General features: G+C 39.1%; 3 protein-coding genes and 1 long non-coding RNA gene across 7 annotated transcripts; 2 read left to right on the forward strand and 2 right to left on the reverse strand.

Annotated features, from left to right (window-relative positions):
* The first annotated feature begins 431 nt into the window (after positions 1–431).
* Positions 432–11362, forward strand: lrrc31 (leucine rich repeat containing 31). Of its 2 annotated transcripts, none has more exons than XM_088071852.1 (10): positions 432–630; positions 1697–1873; positions 3050–3193; positions 3476–3643; positions 4334–4498; positions 5758–5940; positions 6786–6953; positions 7044–7208; positions 7796–7951; positions 10619–11362. In XM_088071852.1, exons 1-10 carry the CDS (start codon positions 618–620, stop codon positions 10705–10707), a joined length of 1428 nt encoding a protein of 475 aa, XP_087927978.1. In that variant the 5' UTR covers positions 432–617; the 3' UTR covers positions 10708–11362. The 2 variants fall into 2 exon arrangements, with proteins under 2 accessions (XP_087927978.1, XP_087927977.1); XM_088071851.1 differs by lacking the exon at positions 10619–11362 and adding an exon at positions 8694–9533 and having other exon boundaries at positions 435–630.
* lrrc34 (leucine rich repeat containing 34) lies at positions 9312–16274 on the reverse strand. The gene is made up of 10 exons (XM_088071853.1): positions 15969–16274; positions 14731–14843; positions 14596–14660; positions 13752–13838; positions 13189–13317; positions 12928–13023; positions 12575–12729; positions 11657–11812; positions 10717–10843; positions 9312–10106 (listed from the first exon to the last, which is right to left on the reverse strand). Exons 1-10 carry the CDS (start codon positions 16073–16075, stop codon positions 9954–9956), a joined length of 1188 nt encoding a protein of 395 aa, XP_087927979.1. The 5' UTR covers positions 16076–16274; the 3' UTR covers positions 9312–9953.
* Positions 13169–19315, forward strand: LOC148186098 (uncharacterized). Its single transcript, XR_015775335.1, has 3 exons — positions 13169–13306; positions 14756–14834; positions 19170–19315. It is a non-coding gene; the product is annotated as an uncharacterized LOC148186098 (long non-coding RNA).
* On the reverse strand, positions 16617–24805 carry mynn (myoneurin). Of its 3 annotated transcripts, none has more exons than XM_042510795.2 (10): positions 24729–24805; positions 23109–23157; positions 22977–22999; positions 21537–21813; positions 19968–20914; positions 19279–19438; positions 18827–19005; positions 18508–18600; positions 18234–18359; positions 16617–17679 (listed from the first exon to the last, which is right to left on the reverse strand). In XM_042510795.2, exons 4-10 carry the CDS (start codon positions 21800–21802, stop codon positions 17267–17269), a joined length of 2184 nt encoding a protein of 727 aa, XP_042366729.1. In that variant the 5' UTR covers positions 21803–21813; positions 22977–22999; positions 23109–23157; positions 24729–24805; the 3' UTR covers positions 16617–17266. The 3 variants fall into 3 exon arrangements, with proteins under 3 accessions (XP_042366729.1, XP_042366730.1, XP_087927976.1); XM_042510796.2 differs by lacking the exon at positions 24729–24805 and adding an exon at positions 24081–24707; XM_088071850.1 differs by lacking the exon at positions 24729–24805 and adding an exon at positions 23393–23410.
* Positions 24806–26892: the final 2087 nt, after the last annotated feature.

The following is a 26892-nucleotide window of genomic DNA, read 5'->3' on the forward strand; positions in this document are numbered from 1 at the left end:
TTAATAACTTTTGATTTTTGTTTTTTTTCCTTTTTTTGTGAGGCAACTAGAGAAGGAAAGATTAAATTACAAGACATAAAAGAATTTAAAAAGAAAAAAAAACAAGTGGTCATTCAGGAATTAGGGCACAGAGACGTTTATACAGAAGTTGGGCTTTTTCTATTTTGCATTATTTCAAGATCTTTTAAATAGTTTTGTCTCATTTAGAAAAGCAATAATTAAGGTTTTGAGTAAATGACATTTAGTGAGTAAAATACTTGGCCAAGATTTTTAAAATATTATTTCCAAGGTATTTAATTTGATTTAATTTTTTTTATTTGGTCCACATTTGTAGACCAAACTCTTTTTTTTTTTGGTTTTTTTTTTTTTTGTTTTCATGGATGCCAAAGTTTACTGAAGGTGTTGTCGCACTTCCGGGATGATCCACCTGACGAGCACGGGACGTGACGTCATTTAGGTGACAACAGCGCGAGAGCTGCTCGAGGGGAAAAAGAAGTGCGGGTCTCTGGTTTCACCTGTTTTATCTCACCTGGACCGGCCGATGAAACAGTTCCTCTTCTCTTTTTTACTCTGTTTTCATCGATTTTTGCTTTGAGTTTTGGCTCAGCGGCTCAAACATGGAGTGTGCAGGTGAGATGAGATGTGCTGTTCACACAGAGGAAACCAAACTCTGGCGCACAGATTTAATGACAGTGAAAGACAGAAACCACGAGCCGCGGATTTCTGTCTCTGAGGTTCACACGCTGTTTATACTGCGCTGCAGTCTCAAGAAGTACATTTACTGCAAGTACTGCGCAAATTTCAGGTACTCGTACTCGAGTGTCTCCATTTTATGCAGCTTTATACTTTAACAACATGACTTCTGACAGCTGACAGGACAGGTGAGGCTGACTATCAGCAGCATTACTCCTCAGGTGAGGCTGACTATCAGCAGCATTACTCCTCAGGTGAGGCTGATTATCAGCAGCATTACTCCTCAGGTGAGGCTGACTATCAGCAGCATTACTCCTCAGGTGAGGCTGACTATCAGCAGCATTACTAAAATGGTGAAAAATTACACAAAACTCACTCGAAAATAAGCAAAAATAAATCATTTAATTTAAAAAATGACACCAAGAAGGCACGTTCAAAATTTAGCATATTTTTTTCTGAGATAATTTTAAATATATAATTAAGATAATTACAAATAATACACATTTTTGGAAATTTTGCCCTCATCTTTTTGATCATATTGAAAAATCCCACCAGCCAGTTTTCAGATCACGTCCTTGTCACTTTTTACCTTTTTTTTGTGTGTGTTTGGTTTTTTTTTCTATCCAAGTTGCTCGTTATGTTTTTTCCTGTGTTTTTGTAAGAAGTCAAAAATAATTTTTGGGGGGGTTTTAGAGGTTTAAATGCTCGTGACAGGCGTCTGAATGCAGCATGAAAAGCTGAGGCTCAGGGAAAATCTCCAGACAACTGTGTTTCTAATAATCAGAATTATTATTATTATACTTTTAAAGCATTTTTTAAAAAATGTCACATCCTTTTTTTTTAACTTCCCTTTAAAACAAAAATGGAAGTAATTTTTTAAAATTTCTTTTTACGTTATTCATTGCTTTCTTCCCTTATTTTTGGAAATCAAGCTGATTTTCTGAGGTTTCAAAGGGTTAAAGGAGGAGCTGGTGAGACTCTTGTTTTCTGCCTCTTTGGTCAGATGCTCAGCGGGGGCGGGACGGCGCCACACTGAGGCGCTCCCCCCTCGACCTCATCATGAACCAGATCCGCAGGAAGCGCACGGCCGCGGACAGGAAGCCGCTGGGCCGCTTCCTGTCCCGGGAGCGGGCGGGGATCCCTGAGGACGCAGAGGCGGAGGAGAGAGGACAGAGTCCAGGTGAGCAGAGACCCGAAAAACATTAAAGCAGCAGAAGACATTTATTCTGACAAAATGTAACACGTTTAACACCATAAACTGCTGCGGAAAATCACAAACTGGCTGATGTTTGGACTCATTTCACTAATTTGGTGACTTCAGACTCGACAAAATCACAAAAGACTTTTAACAGCGACCATTCAGGACTTCACTTTGAAGTGAAGTATTTGATATTTTCCTCACAGCCTTCACATGAAAAAGTATCTTATTCCAAAAAGTGAGCCACAAATAAATTCATTTTAATTGACTGACATCAGTTTCAGTTCAGACAGCTTTCGTAAAATAAAACGTGGAGGGGAAAAAGACAATGAGCAACAAAAAATACAGCACAAACTTCAAAAAATAAGTAAAATGTGACGAGAGAATTACTTAAATCATTAGTTTAAAAAAGAGGGGAGGATTATTCAAAAAAATAAAAATAGGGAAAATATCCAGAAAACTTTAAAATTGTGTTACATAATAAAATATATAGAAAAAAAACTTTTTTGTGGGGGGTAAGGCTATTTTCAGTTAGTTTTCTTGCACTTTTTCAAAAAAAAATTTAATAATTTTTTGCTAATGTTTTGTTGATTTGAGAACTGCCTTCTCCTTCTGTAAGAAATCCAAATTTGCTCGTTTCAAAGGGTTAACATTATTTCATGCAAAGTGCAATGTCAGCTCTACTGTCTTCTGATTTTAGTTGCACTTGTTTTAATGAATATATACAAATTAAAAAAAAAAACCCTCATAATAATAACAACAACAACTACTACTATTATTATTAATAATAATATTTTTTTAATGAACAATGGCATTACGACTTGTTTAGGACTCGAAACTCAAAGTTTAGGACTCGGGAAGTGCTTTGGACACAGTAATGACTTGGTCTGACCTCTGCAAGTTGATGCATAAAAATTCCCCAGAATGCAGGAAACTGAGTGTTTGACGCTCATTTTTTGTGGAGGACCCCAAACCATGCCGCACATGTGCCCCCCTCCCCGAATTTTGAAATGATGCACATATAAAATGTGCCATGTGTCTGAAAATTAATGCAGAACCACAGAGAAGAGGAAGACGTCACAGAGGTGCAGAGAAAGGTGAAAGAGGCGTGTAACGTGTTACATGTAACGTGTAATGTGTGTGTGTTTTGTGTTCGAGGCGTTGCTGAGTCAGCAGAGAGCGAGCGAGACGTTGGCTGGGGGCGACTGAGCGTTTTCCTGCAGCGTTTGGGGAAGAAAGCCGACAGCAGGAGCCTGAGCCTGGCTCACTGCGACCTCACCGCCACTGACCTGCTGGAGCTCGGTGGGGATCAAAAACAGAGCATTTTTTGACCTGAACAGTCTGAATTTAACTATTTAGTTTCCACCGTGTATTTTAGACTTATTGTAGGAGCTGAGCTGCAAATTCACTGATTAAATAAAAATATATAAGCTTGCCAAAATGTTTGCCAAATGCATGAACGCAGCCAAAATGATCAGAAAAACGAAGAATGAGAAAATGCGCCAAACAGTCTGTAAGGGTTAAATACTGAATACATGAGCAGGTTCTCTATCTGCCCTCCAACTCGTCTTCCTCTGTCCTCAGCGACGCTGCTCCAGTTCCTCCCTCAGCTGGAGGAGGTGGACGTCTCCTGGAACGAGCTGATTGGTGGATGTCTGCGAGCGCTGACCTCTCACCTGCAGCAGGTGGGCGGGACGAGAGCGCTGAGGCTCTGCAGCTGCAGGCTCAACGCCGACGACGTCGCTGCTCTGGGTGGGTCATTCAACAAATAAGCAATAGAAGTATTGCAGAAAATCCATAGACACAAATATAAAATAGAAGAAAAAGACAAAAAAATTAAAAATACAATTTCTGTACAGTTTTGTGGTAGCAAAGATGCAGAAATATGCAAGATCTTTACTAAGACCTGTGTCTTCAGTGTTACTGCAAAAAAAACCCAACTAAAATTAAAGCGTAATTTGATTAAACATATTTTAATTTTTTATATATATATTTTTAATATTATGTTTGATAAGTTTGCTTACGCTTTTTTTATTTATTGATTTTTTCAAAAATTAAAATATATGAAAATGTACATAAACAAGAACCCCAACATACTGTTATAAAAGATAAATTTGCCATTTCATAAAAAACGAAAACAGCGGCTCTCCTGATGCACTGTTGAAACATATCGGCCAAACTGCTGCATTAATGTTTGAGTGTGAGAGAAGATTCAAATCTGAAAAGTAAGTCTGAAAGGAGCGTGCAGAGATGTGTTTTCATGTGATGATCAGTTAGAAAATGCTTTTTCTGACATTAAACTTAATACCTTTTAGGTTTTAGAGGTTTGGTTGAATGAATAAAACGTTTGTGAAATGAGGGTTGATACATTTATTGTGAAGGTGATGATTAATGAGGCTTCAGTGGGGAAATATTTCAAAGTCATTTTTTTTTATTGTGCAGGTGAAGCTCTCGGCTGCATTCCTCTCTTGGAGATCCTCGATTTATCGTGGAACAGTGGCGTCGGGGGCGGCGCTTTGCAAGGCCTGCTGGGTAATGGTCGCCTACCGCTGAGGGAGCTCCACCTGGTGGCCTGCAGGCTCACTGCGGCTGATGCTGCCGCTCTCGGTACGCGCTTTAACACATTTATACTTTAAGAAGGATGAAAAGGTTAATCTGATCTATCTCAGAAATATCGTATTTACCATTTTTACGTGTTCTGAGCGCGTGAACGGCCCTCCACAGTCGGAAATATGAGTGGGAAATTGAGTTTTCGGGTTGTGACGTTTCAGGGCAGCAGAAATGACAGGAAGCTTAAAAACTGTCAACAATTGTATTAAGTTCCTCGTAGCTCTTAATTACTTTTCGTAGTTACACATTTTAGTATCTGCATCTATTAGCTGCAGCAAGCAAACAAACTTTTAACCATAAAGCAGCCAGGCCAGTATACTAACATTAACAACAACGTTATTTTATAACGCGAATCGCCGGCTTGACTCGTAAATGCATAAACATGACAGCAAAAGTCAATGTTTGGTCAATGGGAAGAAAGTTTTTTGATCACATGCACAGTGTAATATGGTTTTAATGTAAACTGCTGTCCTTGCAGAGAGATCCAGATTCAATTTAAAATATATATAAAATTGAAAATGATGATCTAAAAATGTAAATAAACTTAAAACAGCTGTCAGCCTCTTGTTTAAACGCTCATTTAAATAAAATCTTCTCTGTAGCTTCATGTTGTTCACATTTTAAATCTCAAAGCTCGTGAACACAAAGTCTGAAGAACGATATCTCACGAATCAGAAACTACGACCTTCTGACATCACGTGCACGCAGCGGCAGCCTTCCTCATCTACTGTTATTTCACATTTCCTACATTTCCCACAATGCAACACCTATAATGCATGCTTAAATGACACATCCTCCACTCTGACTGTTGATTTTAACGTGTGTGTGTGTGTGTGTGTCTGTGTGTGTGTGTGTGTGTGTGTGTGTGTGTGTGTGTGTGTGTGTGTGTGTGTGTGTGTGTGTGTGTGTGTGTGTGTGTGTGTGTGTCTGTGTCTGTGTCTGTGTCTGTGTGTGTGTGTGTCTCTGTGTCTCTGTGTGTGTGTGTGTGTGTGTGTGTGTGTGTGTGTGTGTCTCTGTGTCTCTGTGTCTGTGTCTGTGTCTGTGTGTCTGTGTCTGTGTGTGTGTGTGTGTGTGTGTGTGTGTGTGTGTGTGTGTGTGTGTGTGTGTGTGTGTGTGTGTGTGTGTGTGTGTGTGTGTGTGTGTGTGTGTGTGTGTGTCTCTGTGTCTCTGTGTGTGTGTGTGTGTGTGTGTGTGTCTCTGTGTCTCTGTGTCTGTGTCTGTGTGTGTGTGTGTGTGTGTGTGTGTGTGTGTGTCAGGAGGAATGGTGTGTGCTCTCCCCAGACTCTGCGTGCTGGACGTCTCCTGTAATCCTCAGCTCACGCAGGACGTGGATGGCGGCGGTTTCAGAGAGCTGGCCTCCTCTCTGTCTCACGCCTCGTCCCTCGCCGCGCTTCGCCTTCAGGCCTGCGGTCTGACGGCAGACGACCTCGACGCTCTCGGTAAGAGTCACGCTGTTTTCTGTTGGACGTGACAGACGGTTTGGTAAAATAATAAAGATGTTGCTGCTCTTTATAGTTCTCTTTAACCCTTTTCTCTCCCGACTGTTTCTTTTGAAAACAGACTGAAATAATGTTTTTCCGAGACTGTTTTTTTATGTTTTATCCATTTTCGCCTCACTAATTTATACTTAAACCGATTTCTCGCCATTTTCAGTTTTAAGCTAAACTTTATTTATTTATTTAAATCTGTTCTTTAAGTTTTTGAGGGAAAAAAAATTCATACAGTTTTTTTTACAGCTGTTTCCCAAAATTCCTGCTGTCGACCTAAAAAAACATCTTACGCCTCTTATTCTTCCTACTCTGTCATTTAAAAAGAGGTTGAAAACTGCCAAAATAATAAATAATAATAATAATTAATAAATAATAAAATTCTTTTTAAATTTATTTTATTTTATTTATTAATTTAATTTGATTATTATTTTACCTATTTGCAAAATATTAACCAGTATTCTTTATTTTTTTGAGATGAGCATGAAATTAATTTATTTTTATATATCTTTAATTTATCTTTTTTGTTTTGTAAATTTGCAGCATGTTTACTAATAATCATGTTTTAGGAATTGTGAATTGGTCGCTCCAAATTCGTTAAGATTAATAAGAACATTAAGATTATTTATTTACTGATAAATAACGGTAAATAAATTTGATTAATTTTTTAAAATTTTATTTTAAAACTAACATCTTATTATTGGAGATTTTCATACATTAATACATTAATATTTGATTTTGTCTGGTTAAAAAAAATAAAGGATTCTTGTGCTGCGTCTCCTGTCCCCGTCCTGCAGGTGGTTCGCTCCGCTGCCTCCCCTCGCTGCGAGAGTTGGACCTGTCCTGTAACAAAAGTCTGTGTGGAGGACTGGACCTCCTCGCCCTCCACCTGGCTCACCTCACACACCTGGAGAGCCTCGACCTCCACCTCTGCTGCCTCACACACGCCGACCTGGAGGCCCTGAGTGAGTCTGTGTGTGTGTGTGTGTGTGTGTGTGTGTGTGTAGAAACAATGACAGTGCTGTGAGGTCATCAGTCATGTGACTCGTCTCCAGTCCAGGTGCTTCCCGCTCTGACATCACTGACGGAGCTCGACGTGTCGTCCAATAAGGAGGCAGGAGGCGTGGTCCACCCGCTGGTGTCGGCGCTCCGTCTGACACACATGAGGCGTCTGCCGCTCAACAGCTGCAGCCTGAACCAGGACTCCCTCACTGCTCTGGGTACGCACAAAATACTACACATACTGCCAGTACTACAACTGCTACCAGCTGGTACTACAACTGCTACCAGTACTGCTGATGCTTCTGAAACTGGGACCACAACTACTACTATTACTACTGCTACTGCTACTGCTGGTACTACAACTACTACCAGTACTGCTGATACTGCTGGTACTACAACTACTACCAGTACTGCTGATACTGCTGAAACTTGTAGTACAACTACTACCAGTACTGCTGATACTGCTGACACAGATGTTAGAAATGTTTAAATCGTTTACTTATGTAAAAGTGGCATTATCACCATGTACAAATACTACATAACAAGCATTACTCATAGTTTTACTTTAGTATAAGTACAGAGGTGTAAGTAGAAAATGTAATTAAAGTATCAAAAGTAAAAGTACTTGTTTTTTTGATCAGTATTGTTATTTTTCATATTCTCATTCTTATTATGATCATCATCATCCTCACTGATGTGTTTGTGTGTGTGTGTGTGTGTGTGTCTGTGTGTGTGTGTGTGTGTGTGTGTGTATATCTGTGTGTGTGTGTGTGTGTGTGTGTGTGTGTGTGTGTGTGTGTTTCAGCTCTGGCCCTGCCGTACCTGCGCAGTGTGGACGTGTCCTGGTGTAAAGTGGTCGGCGGTCATTTGGCGCTGCTCCTCGACGCTCTGCAGCCGGCGGTCGTGCTGGAGCTCCGCCTCAGCAGCTGTGAGCTCACCACCGATGACCTGCGTCACCTAGGTAACACACACACACACACACACACACACACACACACACACACACACACACACACACACACACACACAATAACGCTCACAAGCACTTTTTATTATCAAAAATACAACAAAACATACATTTAAAATAGATTTAATTGCATTTAAAGTAAATAAAAGCTTTTTATAAGGGTGTATAAGTTTTATATACAGTAAGACTTTTTCTTTTATATATATAATATATACAGTATATATTGTTTTTTAACAGAATGACTTTATCAAAGTAGTTGTCAGTTCACAGAAAATTAATTTACAACAATTTAAAAAAATATAATAATAAAATACTCCCAAAACCTCAAAATTCTATTTTTAAAACTCAAAATTAAAAGAACAAAAAAACACTGCAAAACTTGAAATTATAAAGTAAAAAAAGAAAAGAAAAAGTAGTTGCAATTTATTTTCTGTCAATCAACCAACTGATTAATCAACTAATCGTGACATCTGTTCTTGTGTAAAATGTTTGGTAAATAAATTTATAACATGTTTATAACAACGTTATGTTTTTTTAGGAAAGAAATCCTAATCAGTAAAGCAACTAAAGCGTTCAGATAAATGTTGTGGAGTAGCAGTACAATGTTTCCTTCTGAAATGGAGTAAAAATATAAAGTGACATGAAAGAAAACACTCCTGTGAAAGTACAAGTACCTCACATTAGTACTGAAGTACAGTAGTAGAGTAAATGTACTCTGACTTTGGCTCGTGTGCAGCGGCCGTGTGCAGACGCGGCTGCCTGTCCTCTCTGCGGGTTTTGGATCTGTCCTATAACGGCTCGGCGGGCGATGACGGCTGGTCCGCCCTCTTCGCCGCGGGAGGTCTGGGCTCTCTGGAGGACGTCGACCTCAGCCTGCGACCTTTGACCTCCGCTCCCTGCTCGGCCTGGCTGCCGGCGCTGCTGTGCGCTCTGCCCCGGCTTCCCGCGCTCACTCGCCTGGCGGTGCAGCGGTGGACGATCGGCTCTCGGGACAGGAAGCAGCTGGACCACTGTCTGAGGAAGAGGAGCGTCCTGCTGGAGTGGGATCCGCCGAATACAGACGCAGCGGCATCGTTTAAGCCGACCAATCAGGAGAGTCCAGAGGAGAGTCGTCCTGAAGAGTAGAAGAGTTCAACACGCTGAAGACGCTGATCTGAAATCAGATTAAACAAAGATTAATGACGGACGCCAGGATTTAAGACAAAACATCACCAGATTTTTAAAAATGTATTTTCTAGATTTTTGTAAAACATTAATCAGCCGATTTATTCAGGATGTAGCAAGATAAAAGAGGTCTGTAAAATCTGGAAAAAAACTAAAAAAATATCTTGTGAATCTTCTAGAGCTTAAAGACTTTAATGAAAATCTGCCATTTCAAAAAAAAAAAAAAGACTAAAAAAGTTTTTCAACATTTCACTCGTTTTTAAGACATGCGTGCGCGGGTTTATTTTACAAGCTCACATCTCTGCACTTTACATCGACACCCTTAAATCTGTGCACTGAACATTTGAATGTAAATAAGACACAAGGATGTACATTTTGGATGCATCTTTAATTAAAAAAATGTCACACTTTTTGTTCAGAGGGCTCATTTCATCACCACAGGTTAGAGAGTTCAGGACGTCTTGTCTGGATTGTTTAGTTGTGTTTATTCATGTGTGCATTTTAAAGTCTTTTTGGATGTGTGACGTTAAACCTGAGCAACTTAAGAGGAAATGGCCCAGCAAGAAATAACCAAAAAGTACAAGGAAATTACCTGAATATTTTTTTTAAGTAAAAAAAAAAAAAAAAAAAAAAAAAAAAAAGGTAAATAACCAGAAAAAAATTAAAAATATAATTATTCTGTAAAATAATTTTAAATATATAACTGATAATCAGAAATATAATTTTTAGGAACATTCCTTTTAAAATAGTTTTCTAAATTTACTAATATTTTCCAATTTGTGGCAAATTTTGTTCCAAGTTGCCCGTTGCCTTTTCAGCCGTGTTCGGTTCGTCAGCCCGTCTGTTTGGACGTTTCTGTGTCGTAATAACGTTTCCTCAAACTGTGGAAAACCTGAGCGAGGAACACCTGACCGTCCACCTCGTACGCGCTCACGTCCGTTTGCTCCGGAGGAAGACGGCCGCTGGCGATGAGCTCTCTGAAGGCCTGAAGGAGAGAAGAGAAGCTCAGTACAGTTTTCCTGTTCGACAGACCGACCGATCGATCGATAGACCTTTATTGTCATTGTAGGCTAAACAACAAAATCTCATCTGAGCCGTCCAGTCTGCAGCAAAAATTAAAATGTAAAAAATCTAAATTTATTCACATACACAAATACACACGAGCCTAAGCACAGCTCATTTTATTCACATTAATACCCGTAAAGCTTTCAAATACGTAATAAAAACACTAACAATACATATTATGGTTGCAAATTGTAAGCATTTTTTAAAGTCGATTAATTTGTAAAATTACAGATTGATTAAGCAATCAATTGTAATCTGAAAAAGAAACAGAAAAAAATTTGCTTTTTTCAGATGAACCCAAATCCATTTTATCCTCAGTCAAAGTTTACAGCAGCGTTCTGCATTTGAGAGCCCTGCATCGACAATTAATCAGTTTCACAGGGTGAATTCATTTCTTAACGACCGATTAATCGATCATCGATGTATAAATAGGAGACGTGGATCACAACAGGTACTGCACAAGTCCATTCTTGCCCTGGGTCCGGAGAGGACAGAGTCCAGAAAGGGGACAGGATGTGTAAAAACGTCACCTGGCAGACCGGCTGGTCCAGCTGGTTTCCCCAGATGTAGACGTGGTCCAGAGTCGTGTTTACGGTCAAAGCTCGAGCCAGAGAGAGCAGACCCTCGGTCCTGATGCTGTTACTGCTGACTGACAGCCTGAGAGACACAGGGACACACAGACAGCGTTTGGACGTCTCCTCTAAGTCTGATTATAGATGATGATAATTAAAAAATTAAAAAGACGTTAAAAAAATGACGCGGCAGGTTTGTCTTTCAGAAAGATCAATTAAACGCTGATAATCAGATAATCACTGAACAAACATTTTGGAACTATTTTGTACTCTTGTTTTCAGCTTTTTGCCACTTTCTCAGTAGTATTAACCCTTTAAAAACCAAAGCAAATGGGATTGATCTCTTTCAAAAACACATGGTGAGGGCATGAAAAACCCAAAATTAAAATCAGTAAAATGTACAACAAAATTACCTGATAATGGTTAAAAAAAATAAAATTCTGTAAAATAACTTTAAATATAAAATTATAATAAGTAGAAATATAGTTTCTAGACATTTTTTTCTTAGCTTTCTTTTTTCAAAATAAATTCCTAAAACTACAGGGTTCTGCACTTTGTTTTATCTTTTTGAAATATCTAAAAATCTTTAAAATGAGTGATAAAAAAATGATCTTTTTCTTGTTCACCTCCCCCAAAATTTTTTTTTTACCTTTTTCTTAGTTATGTTTTTTCTTTATTGTGTTGTCTCTTATTAATGATGGTTAAATAATAATAATAATAATTTTTCTTTCATTATTTTGTTACAAAAAAAGCCGCACTGCCCTGGACCAGGAAGCAGCCCAAAGTCCAACACTTTTTAAAACTATATAAAAACGTGTCTTTAATACGAGGGTGTAATGTCCCTTTAATATACGCGTAACGTTGTGGGACGCTGTTTGTCTCAGTGTGTTGGACTCACTCTCTCAGGACGCAGCCCGGACAGCGGACGGCCTCGCTCAGGTACACGGCACCTTCGTCTTCAATCCGATTGGACGACAGATCGATGACCTCCAGGGTCGAGTTCTGCTTCAGCAGCTCGGCGAGATGACGCACGCCGTCACGAGTCACACGGTTACTGCAGACAGCAGAGATGAAATCATGTGACATTGTGAGATTATGGATTATACCCAAAAATGAGGGAAAAAGAAGAAAAAAAAGTTGCTAGAAAATTACCTGAAAATTAGAACAAAAACAACAAATAACACAAATTAATATTATCTGTAACAAAACTTTCAAATATATAATAATAATAGATAATAAATCTAGCTTTTTGGACATTTTCTCCCATTTTTTTAAGCAACAGTCTTGTTGCTTTTCAACACAATAGGACAGAGTATAATATGAATTTCAAAACAAAGGAATTTCCCTTTGTAACCTGAGAAAAAAATGGCTTGATTTCTTCCAAAAACATGGGAAGTAGAGCAACTAAAAAAGAAATTACCCAAAAAGTAGCAAAAAAAAAAAGTTGCTAGAAAATTACCTGAAATTTAGCAAGGAAAAAGTAAAAAAAAAAAAAAAAAAAAAAGAAAAAGTAAAAAAAGGACCGTAAAAAGAAAAATAAAGGAAAATTACCTGCAAAAAGTGCTAAAAAATAAAAACAAAAAATATATAAATTCATATATTCTGTAACATAAATCTAAATATATAATTATAATAGTCCTAAATATAGCTTTCTGGACATTTTTTCCATAAAAAAATTCTTTCTCACATTGAAAAGTATTTTTTTTTCTTTTTGCATTTTGTTTATTTCTTTCTCATTGTCTTTATTTTATTTTTTCAAAATCAAAGCTGGTTTCAAAGAAAAATTAAAAAACGTAGAGGATGTTTTTGTTCCTACCAGCGGAGGTCCAGGTAGCGCAGGCTGCGGTTCAGCCACAGGCCGTCAGTCAGTCTCTGCATCCCGCCGTCCGTCATCCCCGTCTTCCCCAGGTGAAGCTCCACCAGACTGCTGTTCACCGCCAGCGCCTCAGAGAAGTGCCCCGCCCACTCCTCCTGACACACACACACACACACACACACACACACACACAGTCAAACACCTGTCTGCTGGTTTATATATATGCCTGCAGCTGACCTCATCTTTCTGTAAAATGTGATTTAGTGTGTTTTACACGTGTGTGTGTGTGTGTGTGTGTGTGTGTGTGTGTGTGTGTGTGTGTGTGTGTGAGAGAGAGATGCTCTGTGTGTCACCTGGAGGCTGAAGAGCAGCGGCCGGCTGATATCGACAGAGCGAAGACTCTTGTTGCTTTTCAACACGATGGCGAACGCGATCACACTCTGAGTGGCCTGCAGGGACCAACCCGAGTCCACAACCACAATTTAATATTTTTATTTTTTAAATGTATTTGCATGTTGTGCGTGATTACTTACTTTAATTACAAATTATCACCCCAGTGCTTTACAGGCTAAACAGTAAAATGTGTGTGTGTGTGTGTGTGTGTGTATATTCACCAGGTCACAGTCAGCCAGCTCCAGCTCCCTCAGGCTGTTGTTGACCTGCAGCATGCTGGCCAGGTGCATGGCTCCTCTGTTCTGCATCTTATTACCTGACAGGCTGAGGGAGAGCAAGGTGCTGTTACACTGCGCACACACACACACACACACACACACACACACACACACACACAGATCATCACTTTCTGACATTTAACCCTCTGAAACCTGGATCGACGTCAGTTTTCTGGTGCTGCTTTTAGACGCCTTTTACAAGCTGTTAAACACTTTGAGCAAATTGGTTTGATGTCTGTGGAAAACGTGGGGAAGAGGCAGTGAGCAACGTTGTGAGTGTGTCCGACACACGGCGAGAAATTAGTAAAAGGTCACAAGAAAAAGATCTGATTTTTTTTTTTTAGGGGAAAATTGGAAGAAAAAAATCGCCAGAAAACCTTATTCATAATTATTACAATTATATATTCAAACTAAGAAGAAAGGGTGTCCCTAAATAGATGTGTGTGTGTGTGTGTGTGTGTGTGAGTGTGAGTGTGAGAGAGAGAGAGGGAGAGATCGATATGAACCTGCAGGCTCTTGGCGAGAGTTTGAGCTCCGTCTGTCTGGATGTTGTTGAACATCAAGTTGAGAGAGCGCAGAGCGGAGCCGTCCTCCTGCTCAGTGAAAACACAGAGATTATACGCATGAAAGATTATTAATATGATAAAATAAACAGAAATATCAGCAGTTAAACCCTTTGAAATCTGGGCATTTTGGCTCAATTTAGGCAATTTTAAAAAAAAATTCAAAATTAGCACAAGATTTGTAAAATAAAAAAATTTAAAGTACAAGAAAATTATTTGAAAATTAGCATAAAAAACAAACATGATGAATAACATGACATAATGAAAAACCAACAAACAAAAAAGCGGGAAAGTAAAACATGAAGGAAAAAAAGAAAAATACAGAAAAAAGGGAAATTACCTGAATTTAAAAAAAAAAAAGATGATTATGTAAATATAATTTTAGATTTATAATGATAATAATCAGAAATATAGTTCTCTGGACATTGTTGTAACCCTTTAAAACCTGAATGATTTTGGATTTCTTTGACAAAACATGGGAATAAGACAGTGAGTAACTTTAGAAGAAATGACAAATAAAAAATGGCAAGAAATTTGTAAAAATAAATAAATAGATTAAAGTTGGAAAAAAAACCCTGAAAATTGGCAAAAAAAAAAAAAAAGGGGGGGGTCGCAAATTAAAAACTCAAACAAGAAAATGAGCTAAGAGCTTAAAAATGATAATAATTGTGTAACATAAATTTAAATATGTAAGAAATTAAACCAACATCAACCTGTCCAGGGAGACGAACAATTTAATAAAATCTACCATGTCGTCAGTTAATAACACCCCACATTTCCTGCTCACCTGTAAGAGCTCAGCAAGGTGTCCAGCCCCGTCATCTGTGATGTTATTGTACCCGACGTCAAGACCTGAACGAAGAAAACAAGTTTAAACATGTAAAAAATGTCCCCAGGTGTTCACATAAAGCCGACAGCTCACCTGTCACACTCTTGCTGTTTTTCAGACATTTCGAGAGAGCGAAAACGTCCTCGTCATCAAGTCGCTGGACGCGTCTCAGGGGGCCGTTTCCTGCCAAATTCAAGGTGACGTTCCTGCAAAACACACACAGCAAAAAAAACTTAATATAGAAATGTACGATAGGAGGACGAACCTCGAGATGCATCATGTCGTTTTTGACAGGGTCTCAAAACTGATTTGATGATCAGACATGATAAGCACAGCTTAAATCCCAGACTAAAACACTAAACCCAAAATTAATGAACAGCTGCTATCGTTTTATTTTCTAAATTATTTTTATAATTATTTTCTAACCCCTAGAAACCAGAGCAAACTGGTTTGCAATGAGCAAGACATGGCCCAAAAATGTGCAAAAAAGGTAAAAATATTATAAGAAAATTAGCGGAAATAAACAAAAGTAGAAAAAAAATGAATAGAAACAAGAAAATGACATTAAAAAGTAACATTTTTTTGTAATATAATTTTAAATTAAAAAACGGATTTTTTTTTTTAAATATGAAAACATAGATTTTTTTCTCTATCATTTCCTAATAATCCTCCCCTCTAAAAAAAATTAAAGTCATTTTGAGTCACCTTTTACCAGTTTCTTATAATTTGTCGTACATTTCTTGCCAAGTTGGTCATTATTTTTTTCCCATGTTTTTGAACCAAGAAATTAAACCATATAAGAAAATCACTTGAAAATATGGAAAAAGGAAAATGACAAAAAAGACAGTGATTTAAAAATGGAACTTTTTTTTAAACATAATTTTAAATATAGAATTAAAGAATTAAAAATATGGTCTTTATTATTATTATTATTATTATTATTATTATATTAGTATTATTGTTTATCATTATTAATATAATTTTCATTATTTATATATTTATTTTACAGTTTGCAGGACATTTCTGGCCAAGTTGCTCATAATGTTTTTCACGTTTTTGAAAAGAAAAAAAGGAAACCAGTTTTCTGAGGTTTAAATGTCTAAATTGTAAAATGCGTCTTACAAACGTTACAGCACGAACTAATCCAGGTGTTAAAGGGTTAAGTGCAAAAAACTCAATATTGTAATTTAAGTTTAAATTTTCTGAGATATTTGTATTTTGCTGAGGATAATTTCATTTCATTGTACTTCAGTTCCTCTCTGACTCCTGAGAGCAACTTTAGCTTAAAAACGTGACATTTCATTAATTTCCGGTTTCTTTTATCCACTTACTCCGTTTCCGTCGTCCCCTCCAGCACTTGCAAAATGTGCGGATTTATTTTAATCTCCTGTTCTGCGCAAACAGCCGCGTAAATCTGCGAAATATTTTCTCCCGACATCGTTGTCTCTGCGGAGTTTGAGTTGCTATGGCGACGGGGGAGGGTGGCGTCTCGCGAAGGACAAAAATAGTAAATACAAACAGAAACGTTCAGCAGAAAAAAGTTATTATTTATACATATAATAATAATTCATTTTTTCCAATACAATTTATTTAAAAAATAATAATAATAACATGAGGGAAAATAATATATTATCAACTTTTGTATATTGCACTTAAAATTTTGGCAATAAAGTTTTTACAAATTGCTACTGCCATACTAGAACAGATCATACAAATTAAATGTTTGATAATTGATTTTAAACATGTAAATACACCTTATTTTCCTTCTGCTGGTGTAGTTAAAAATGTTTTTGCTTTTTTAGTAAATAAGAGGTGTTAAATCGAATAATGTGCAAAATTATTTCAGAATAGTTGGTTTCAAAAGATGTGCTAAAAAAATAGAGGAATAAATGTTATTAGAGGAAAAACATTGTTATGTATCTGTTATATTTGCAGTAATCTTTTATTTCTCAACATAGTCACTGAAACAAACACACTGATCCCTTTTTGTTTTTCATTTTATTGTCCAGTTGTACAGTTTTTATACAGCAGTGAACTCGTATATGTAACTCACGTTTCTGTACAAGTAACACAGATGTTTTTTTAAAATTAAAAAAGAAAAAAAAAGAAAAACAAATTAAACAGCTACTTGTTGTCGATGGAAATATAACGTTTTTTCAACCTAGAAGCACAAACACTAAAACAGCTGCTTTAAAACAACAAACAGTTTTACAGTGAAACAAAGACCTGGGCTGTGTTTACATGAACGAAGCCAACATCACGCCACTGAAGGTGGAGCATCAGCCATAAAAAATCACATCCGCTCCCACAAACTACGGTTTCTGTTAAAAGACGCCAGAGTCGTTTCTTTACGTGAGATTATTCGTCCAGACAGAACTGCAGCCGCACGAAAATGTTGGTAAATTCAAGTTTTTTTGGTAAAGTGGTGGAGTTTAAGCCGCTGGTGAAGTTTGACACACAGAGCCAAAATGGATGACCACGTTTGTTTTTACACCGGAAGAAGAAATGCAGAGCGGAGAGCGCGTTTCTCTGCGGCGGCGATGCTACGCGCACTTTCAGAAGTTTAAAATGCTCCGTCACAGTCTGTGTTACGCGGATAAACGCCTGAAGGTGACCGTGAGACACGGCCTCACTGCTGAGGAGCGTTGTGCTCGCCGTTGTCCACCGTCCTGATGATGACGATCTGCTCCAGGCTCTGGGCGGGGGAGGGCGGCGGCCTCAGCTGCTCCACCAGAGCGTGGAGGGTGTCCGAGTTGATGGTCTGCTCCTGGTCGGTGTCAAAGGTCACCTGGTCGTTGGTTGCGGCGGTGGCGGTGATGGCGGGGTGAGCGGGTTCGGCCTTGAAGTCCTGCATGATGGCGGCGGTGGTGGTGGCGTCGTCTTCAGAGGCGACGACCGCCGACGGGTCCGCGGCTTTGGGGTTTGGGGTGGCTGGTTCAGGGTTGGTTGGCTCGCCTTCGGGGATGGAGGACAGGCCTTTGTTTTCCTCCGTGAGTTTGCTCTGGACAAAAGCCACGGGATGACTGGAGGCCAGGAGGACGACTGCGCGCGCACACACACACACACACACACACACACACACACACCGAAAAAACAGTTATCAGACATTACAGAGATTTTAAGGTGTCTTACACGGCTGATTTTTGTTGAGACAGAGCAGCTGATGTCACATTTCCCAAATCTTGTAACAGTATTCTTTATACACACACACACACACACACACACACACACATTGGTCTGTTGACCTATATTATCTCATAAATTAAATATTTGCACACCGCTAAGTTATTATCCACCTGTCGCTGTCAGACAGTGACACAGAATTTCAAAATAAAGGCGAAAGACGGTGATATGGAGCGATCACTTTGCATCGATGATACCGGATCACTGAATCAGCATCCGGATCGATGGATCGTTATGGTCCGATAAAACTGGCACTTTTGAATTTCGCTTTGACACTAAATCTTTTGTGACATACAGAGAAATCTGACTCATGATGCTGACTGACAAAAAGCATCGCACCCAAAATACACATTCATGCAGTAATTTAGCGTCTTTAAAAACGCGTCTAACTTTGAACCGCGTCTGAAAGTCACCTGCTCTGGCTCTCTCCTTGTGTTGCCGCACTTCATCAGCGTGAGCTTTCTCCTGGTGTTTGATCATGTTCTTCACGTTGGCAAACCTGTTTCCACACAGCAGACACTGCACACCTGTGTTCCCCTCTGCGCACACGCGCGCGCACGCACACACACACACACACACACACACACACACACACACACACACACACACACACACACACAGCGTGAGCCACATTAAATCTGACTCTCATCTCCTCTGATCAGTCTGACGTTGGATCAGAAAACTCACCTGGGTGAAGTCGCCTCATGTGTTTCTTCAGTTCGGAAGACGTCACAAACTTTGAGTCACATTTCGTCTGTGGACATTTGTACGGAGTCTCACCTGTAACACACACACACACACACACCAATATATTCAGGAGTGTGCGTCAAACAACTGGTCGAGCCAAAAGACAACAACTTTTGGCTGCTGAAATCCTCGATCTGTCCAAACAGTTTGGAAAGAAACCAGAAAGTTTCTGCAGTTCAGACTCACAAACGAGGGACACACACACACACACACACACACACACACACACACACACACACACACACACACACACACTCACCTGTGTGTTTTCGTGCGTGCGCGATGAGAGACGAAGAGACGGAGAACGACATGCCGCACAGATCACACTGGTACGGCTTCTCTCCGGTGTGTCGCCGCTTGTGATAGGTCAGCGTGCTGGACTGAGCGAACGCCTGACCGCAGATGTCGCACACGTACGGTTTCTCCCCGCTGTGCAGTCTGTGGAGAGCGCACACACACACACACACACACACACACACACACACACACACTTTAATATTTATCACTGAAAACTGGAGCGAGCTGTGCAAACATTACAAAATCTGTACCAGTTCACGTGTTTTATCTTGTTTGTGTAATAAATGGCGTCTGTTGTTTTACAGGTGGCGATGTGTCGGATTATTTTGCCGCAACTACAACAACTACAGGTGAGACTCTCGGGAGCAGCGCTCTGACACGGAGCTGCTGCCGTGCACGTCGCAGTGCACGTACCTGATGTGGATCTTGTAGTTGGACGAGGTAGCGAACTTGAAGCCGCAGCGCTCGCAGGTGTAAGGCTTCTCCTCTCCGTGGTGCATCCGGCGGTGAGCGACCAGCTGACACTTCTGAGCAAAACACTTCTCGCAGTCGGAGCAGTTAAACGGCTTCTCGCCTGCAGACGCCAGAGAGACGGAAAGAAAGTTCAAGAAAACACGCTGATCCTTCGTGAGTATTTTTTTCTTCTGAAACTATGATCGTCCTGTTGACATCTGAACGTGTTTCAGGAACTTTAACTTCAACTTTGATGCACTTCTGTGGTGTAAAACATACGGGTTTCAACCAAAATATGAATTTTGAACACTACTGGAAAGCTACAAAAATGAAATAAAATAAAAGAAAACAAATACATAAATAATGCATGGGGGAAAGGAAACAGGCAGCTTGGCAAGAAAAGTCTCACAAGTTTTTTCAGTTATTATAATTTTTAAGCAGTTTCCTTGTTTTTTTTTTCTTTATTTTCCAATTCTTTAGATTTTTATTTGATTTTTATTTATTCTTTTTTGGCTAAATTTCAGGTAATTTTCTTGTACATTTTAATTAAATTTTTTTCTATATTCGGGGTAATTTCTTCTCAAGTCGCTCATTGCCTTCTCTGCGTGTTTTTGTGGAATAAATCGAGCCAGTCTGCTCGGGTCGCTCACCTGTGTGTATCCGCAGGTGTGTTTTCAGCTGCGTCGCCTGTCTGAAGGTTTTGGAGCAGAAGATGCAGACAAACGGCTTCAGCCCCTCGTGGATCTTCTCGTGTCTGCGCAGGCTGCTCACGTCTTTGAACAGTTTGTTGCACTGGGAGCACGACAGCGTCATCTCGTCCATTTCCGACGGATCCTGCTCGCCGGCCTCCAGCGCCATCCCCAAGTCGTCGTATTCGGTCGCCATGATGCCCAGCTCCTCCCGTATCTCCTCCGAGGTCTTCCTCCTGCCCCGCCCGCGGCCTCTCCCTCTGCCTCTCCCCCTCGGCCGGCCTCGCCCTCTCCGTCCCTCTCCGCCGCTCAGGCGTGGTTTCTTGGCCGGAGACTCGTCCTCCTGAGAGGGACTCCATTCGTCGGAGTTGTCCAGGAAGTCCTTCTCGCTGCCGTCAGAATCTTCCCAAAACACTTCCTCACTCTTGAATCCGCCTCGTCCTCGCCCTCGTCCTCTCCCCCGGCCTCTCCCTCTGCCTCTCCCCCTCCCCCTGTAGCTCTGGGTTTTGGGGGTGCCGTCACCCGAGCTGCTCGCCTCCGCCACCTCGCCACCCAAACTCTTGGGCCTCCTGCCCCTCTTCCTCCCCTGTCCTCTTCCGAAGCTCCTCGGCGTGTACTCCTCGTCGCTTTTCTCTTCCACGTCGGCGTCTTTGCCCTCGTCGCCCTGCTCCTTGCCGGCCGCCCCCTCCTCCTGCCACTCCCCCGCCAGGGAGGCGATGGACAGAGGGACAGGTGAGCTGGGGCTGCCCGGGGACGCCGGACTCCGAGGAGACGCGCCGGCTTCCTTGTCCAGCTCCGACTGGGACGTTTCGCTGAGCTCGGACCAGTGGGGCGACTCCTCCAGGAACTTGGTGGCCTCGGATATTCCCAGGAACACGGCGGCTCGACGCACCGCTGCTTGTCTGGTGCTGAAACGACGAAAATTTGAATTGATTACCTTTGATACGGATCGACATGATTATTGTGTTACGTTCAAACGCCTTTTTCAAAAACGTCTAAACACTTAAAACAAGCAAACTGGTTTGATTTCTTTTGAAAACCAGCTGAAAGACAATCAGCAGCTTGGCAAGAAAATGGCACAAAATTTAAAAAAAAGAGACAAAAAGCTGCTGAGAAAATGAACTGAAAATTTGGCTTCTGAAAATTAACAGTTATTAGTAATAATAGTAATAAAAAATACGGAAAATGTCCTGAAAACATTTTTATTATTATTATTATTTCTAGTATTATTAAGTACTTGATATTGAGATATATATTCTTGTTTTTCACTGAATTTCAGGAATGTTTTCTAACTTTTTTTGTTGTTGACAGAAATAGACAGATGACCATTTTCTTTTCTTTTTTGTGTGTGCTGATTTTCAGGTAATTTTTACTGATTACTTGCTAATTTTGGGTAATTTTCTCGTCAAGTTGCTCGGTACCTCCCGTGTTTTTGAAAGACATTAAGCCAGTTTGCACAGATTTCAAGGAGATACCAAAGTTCAAAACAGTTTCGCTTAATTTCTAATCCGATCTGTGCTGCAGTTTTACCTGCTGAGGTTCATCTGTCCGGTGTAGATGAACTCCAGAAGCTTCTCCAGAGCGTAGCGGCTGACCTTTTCGGGGTCCAGGGTCGTCACGTCCTGACCCTTCTCGGCCTGGGAGGAGAAGTACTTGCTGAAGGCAGCGAGGATGTTGCGGTGAGCTCTGAACTCCACGTCTCTCACCATGATGGTGATGTCACACAGGAAGTCCATCTCCCGCTGCTGATGTAAGCGCTGCAACAGCAGCTTCCCGTGGTTGGTGACGTTCGCCATCTCTGCTGCCGCTGAGCAACGGACGAGACGGTCAACGTTAACGCAGCTGATCAGTAAATACAGTTATATTCCTCTCTGTGAGATCCTGTCCTCAGGGGGGCGCTGTCACACACTGACTTCAAATGTTAATACTTCAGTTTAAGGAGCGATTAGCTCAAATAAAACACAAATAAATCACATATTTAACATTTTTTTTGATAAAACTTAGCAGGTCACACTCAGACAGTTTCAAAAGACAAACACAATCTTTAATTATTGCTGCTACGAGACATTTAGTGATTTTTTTTGTATTTTGTGATCATTTTAACACATTAAGTCTGAATACATGTGTACTACCAATATTAGTTATCTGCTGCTCTTGCAGTGTCAAAGACGAATGAAAATATATTTTATTTTACTGAGCAGACGACAAACTGAATGTGAGTCAGTCACCCCATTCCCACCAACGTAAGACAAGTTAGATTTAAGACTTTTAAAATGCGACTCAGTATAAAAGTTTTAGACCTCTTTTACAGTAACAAAAACGGAAGAAAAACTGACATTGTTTATGGTTAGGGATAATAATTTTGCTTAGATAATCTAGGAAAGAACAATGTGGGGAGAAGGTAATGAGCAACAAATAAAGAAATTACAAAAAATGAAATAAATAAATGGAAAATTTAAATAAAAATGTACAAGGAGAACCTACAAATCAGTAAAATAATTAAAAATAAATAAATCAAAGAAAAAAGAATAAATTAAAATCAATAAAGGAGAAAACAAAGTTAAAAAAAGGAAATGAACTGGAAAAAGTGAATTAAAATTTTAAAAATGTCTGTAAAATAATTGTAAGTATGTAATTATGATTATTATAAATATACATTTTCCCTATCTTTTAAAAAATAATTTTCTAAATTTATTAATTTCTTGCGATTTGAGGGACATTTCTTACCAAGATGCTCATTGCCTTTTCCCCGTGCTTTTTTTTTTTTAAAAACACACCAATCAGCATGTATGTCCCTCTCCTGAGCCAAAATAAAAAATAAGACCGTCCCCACGGCTTAAAAATGATCTGACATCCCATCTCTGTTTTGCAGCATCCCTCCTCTCTCATAAATAGCAATTTTTAGCAAGTATTTAATTTATTTAATACCTGCAAACCGCTTGTAAATGATATAATGTATTACTCACTAACCTGTTGAAAATCCAAAATCAGGGCTGGAAAACACAAATAAAATATTTAAATTACATTAAAATGATCAAATTAGCCTAAAAGCACTGATATAAAGATAATTTGTAAAGATTTTTAATTAAAGTATTAACTTACTGTCAGAAGTTTGTCCTCTTCACGTCTTTGATTCTTAAAATGAAGAATTCTGTGTCCGAGATCATTAAATGAAAAAAAGAGACGGTTCAGACGTGTAGGAAGAGAAAATATGGGACATAATAGCAGTACAAAAACATGTTAACTATCCATATAAATATGTATCGGCTGCAGTATTAGATTAATAAATAAATATATATATATATATATATAGTATTATACAAAATGTTTTTATTCAGTTTAGAGATATTATGCAGGGGTATTAAAGGCATACAACAAATACATACGTTTTTCTTTCAAGGTCAAATGTTATTTTAGATTCTGAAAATTAACCAAAAAACAAGAACAAAAACAAAAAACAACAACTTTAGTCATATTATTATTGACAAATCCTACTTGATTCATTTTATTATTATTACTATTATGGCCAAATTTATATTCATTAATACATTCTAGCAAATGTTGTTTTTCCTGCTTTATCTGTAAAATCACAAATACATTTACATTTTTGTTCTTTCAGTTTAGAGACATTGTGCACGGGTATTAAGGGCGCACAGCAAACACATCAGATGTTTTATTACAGGTTCTTATGTTATTTCAGCTGTTGGATTCTGAAAATTAACAAAAAAACAAAAAAACAAATCAACCCAACTTTGTTCTTGACAAATTCAGCCTCATCCATGTGATTATTATTATGGTCAGATTATATATTCATTAATGCATTCTAGCAAATGCTGTTTTTATTCATAAAATGACAGTTTCTGTTTACGTTTTTGTTATTTTTTAGTTTAAAGACATCGAGCAGGAGTATTATGGACATACAGCAAATACATAACTTGTTTTTTTTAATGTTATTTTAGCTGTTGGAGTCTGAAAAATATATTTTAAAACGTTTTGTGAATTTATTCTTTACAAATTCTACCCTATTTATTTTTCAATGTCAATTTGTATACATTTATAAATAAAAATATTAACTTAATCTCAGCGGTGTGCCAACTTCTCCTCCTCTTTAAATTGTAGCTTTTTGTGTCCGAGATAATTAAGAATAAAAAACAGAAAACTGAGACGTGTTGGAAGACAAAATACGGGACATAATGGGAGTAGGAAAAACGCGTTATTATCTATACAAACACTTATCAGCAGCTATAATTTTCTGAATCAGCAGCGTTGACAGGTAAGATGGAAAAGCAGTTTTGGAAAATAAAAGCTCGCGCCTGCTTCCTGAGCAGGCCTAACGCTCATGCTAATGCTAACAGCCGTGTCGTAGATACGTTAAAATGACTTCAGGCGGCGGCGTATCGATTCGTGTAGGTTTATTAACACTTTGTGTTCAGAACAAGCCGCCTCGGGAGCTGTTACAGAGTTTAGGTGTGTAAGCAGAGCGGATAAAGCGCGATGCTAACGCTAACGGTTTGTGTAGTGGTAAAAAGCGCGGAAAACATTGTGCTCTTATTTCGAAGGTTCGACGGTTTGTGCCGGTGGTGTCGACGTAAGTTGGCAGAAAATGTTAGAAACGCCTTTTTCAGCGACGACTCGTGCAAACGCGTCGTCAATTGCGATATTTTCCCGGCGCAAATGCACTGTTTTTAATGCAGCACAAAGTAAATAAAAGCAGAAAAGTACCTTCTAATATCCGCGATCTCCAGCCATTATCCCGTGACGTCGGGAATTCTCGCGAGATGTCACCGTACCAAAGATACTCGGTAGGGTCAAGATAAACACCGCCACGCCCCGACGACGGACCAGTGTCAGGTAGGATTACTATCGCAAAAATATAGTATGACTCGCCAAAACAAGAGATTTCCTTTCAATTAATCTACTGATTATTTTTAATTTGGTCTTTTAGACATTATTTGTCTTGAGATAATTAATTCCTCTTGTGATATTTTAGGGCTGTGAAAACACTTTTGATCTTGTACAATTAATACAGCTAACATGAGCATTAAAAGTGATATACATTGATAAATAAATAGGCCTATTATATATTTTTTTTCCCCCCAGTTTAGAGATATTGTGCAGGGGTATTGAAAGCATATATCATATACATTATACATTTTTTTCCTAATGTTAAATGTATTTTTTTTTAAACCAAAAACAAATACTACCTGGTGAATTTATTTATTTATTTATTTATTGATAAATATTATTATTTTTAAAGCCTGCTTTTTTTAAAAAAAAAAAAAAATCACAAACTTTGTTTACATTTTTGTTTTTTCAGTTTAGAGATATTATATAGGGGTATTAAAGGCTTACAATACATCATCATCATCATATGTTTTTCTTTCAAGGTCAAATATTATTTTAGCTGTTGCATCTGAAAATTATCAAAAAACAAACAGAAAAAAGAAAAAACCTTTATTCCTACTTCTACCTGATCCATTATATTATTATTACTACTACTACTACTATTATTATCATTAATTCTAAACTACAGTTAGTACTTGTACAAGTACTTGTAATTTACTTTTCATAGGTATTCCCATTTGATGCACTTTTAAGCCAGTATTGTGGCCTACTTTTAAATCTGTTACATTAATTTTCCCAAATTATAATTTTGCAGATTTTGATTATTAATACAAAACATAAAACAACTAATAAATTGTCATGAAATATCAAATAGAAATCTACCAAGCAAGATAGATAGCTCCACCTTTAGTTAAAGTTAGTTAACATTAAAGTGCAATTCTGATATAATACAATAATATATAATCAGTCTGAAATGAGACATTCTGCATTGCTTTTGGTACTTTTATTATATTCTAATGTTTAGAATTTAGTATTTTCACTTCAGATTCTGAATGCACGATTTTTACTGTTGTCGTAGTATTACTACTTTTATTTATAAGTAAAAGACCTTCGTCCATTGCTGTGAAATACTGTGTTGAAGAGTGTTTTTCTGTCTGGCCACAAGATGAATCTAATTTATGACCCTAACAGCATTTTACAGTAAACTCTTCCTCTGTGGTGCTCGGCACTCTCAGAGTGATTTAAATCTCACAGGTGGAGTTTAATGGGAGATAAGTGAGCTGAATATTGTATGAAAAACACCTTCAGATTCCCTTTTTATTCCCTCGCCCAAAGGCTTTCTCCTCTTATTATCCTGCTCTCAAATTACCATCAACCGTTATATTTTTCAACATTTGACTTAGAGTTTTTGTCATGGACCTGCTGTCTGTTTCCTCCTACCTGCTGTCAGTAATTTTCCACACACACACACACCCTCCCTCTGCTCCGCTCTACCTGCTGACCACGCCCACTGCTGCAGCCTGCTCTCCCCTCAGCTGCAGCTCATCATCAATCAGTGCAGTATATAAGACACTCCAGGACACACACACACTGCCAGATTGTTCCTCTGCGTAATGCATGTCTTTCCAGCGTTTCTCCGTCAGATCACCCGTTGCCGACTCTGCCTGTTCCTGACCTGCCCTCCTCGCCTGACTCCCCCCGGACCTACCTGCTCTTTGTTCTAAACCCACGTTTCCAGTTTGGCGTTCAGAAAACTGACGGCTCTCCTGGTAAAGACTCCTTCGCTCAGCTAAGGCGATCCTCCTGCCTGATCCCTGTCCCGGTACTGTTGCTCCAAGGACGGACGGACTTCCCGGTTACCGAACCCCTGCTTGTTCCAGACCATCCCTCAGCTTTCGATCCCAGTCGGCGTTCAACCGCGTGGGCGGCTCGTGGAGCTGACGGTTTCCTCCTCGCCAGCCACTGAGGTACAAGCTTCGTTTCTTCATTCAGTGGCGATCCCAGAACACTGCTAGTGCTCGACACGAAGAACGAACTCTTT

This window comes from Plectropomus leopardus, chromosome 21 (genome assembly GCF_026936395.1).
Source record: "Plectropomus leopardus strain MGB_pleo_1.0 chromosome 21, ASM2693639v1, whole genome shotgun sequence".
Lineage (NCBI taxonomy): Eukaryota > Metazoa > Chordata > Actinopteri > Perciformes > Serranidae > Plectropomus > Plectropomus leopardus.

What these genes read in the sequence shown, in the direction of transcription:
- mynn (XM_042510795.2), bottom strand. Translation starts at nt 21,802, where the DNA reads ATGGCGAACGTCACCAACCACGGGAAGCTGCTGTTGCAGCGCTTACAT. An exon ending in AACTACAAGATCCACATCAG is followed by an intron (nt 19,006 to 19,278) that starts GTACGTGCACTG and finishes CGCTCTCCACAG; the next exon opens with ACTGCACAGCGGGGAGAAAC. An exon ending in CATGAGGCGACTTCACCCAG is followed by an intron (nt 18,360 to 18,507) that starts GTGAGTTTTCTG and finishes GCGTGTGCGCAG; the next exon opens with AGGGGAACACAGGTGTGCAG.
- lrrc31 (XM_088071851.1), top strand. An exon ending in GGCTGATGCTGCCGCTCTCG is followed by an intron (nt 4,499 to 5,757) that starts GTACGCGCTTTA and finishes TGTGTGTGTCAG; the next exon opens with GAGGAATGGTGTGTGCTCTC. An exon ending in AGACGACCTCGACGCTCTCG is followed by an intron (nt 5,941 to 6,785) that starts GTAAGAGTCACG and finishes CCCGTCCTGCAG; the next exon opens with GTGGTTCGCTCCGCTGCCTC.
- lrrc34 (XM_088071853.1), bottom strand. Translation starts at nt 16,075, where the DNA reads ATGTCGGGAGAAAATATTTCGCAGATTTACGCGGCTGTTTGCGCAGAA. An exon ending in AAACAGCAAGAGTGTGACAG is followed by an intron (nt 14,661 to 14,730) that starts GTGAGCTGTCGG and finishes TTCTTCGTTCAG; the next exon opens with GTCTTGACGTCGGGTACAAT. An exon ending in ACCTTGCTGAGCTCTTACAG is followed by an intron (nt 13,839 to 14,595) that starts GTGAGCAGGAAA and finishes TTCACTGAGCAG; the next exon opens with GAGGACGGCTCCGCTCTGCG.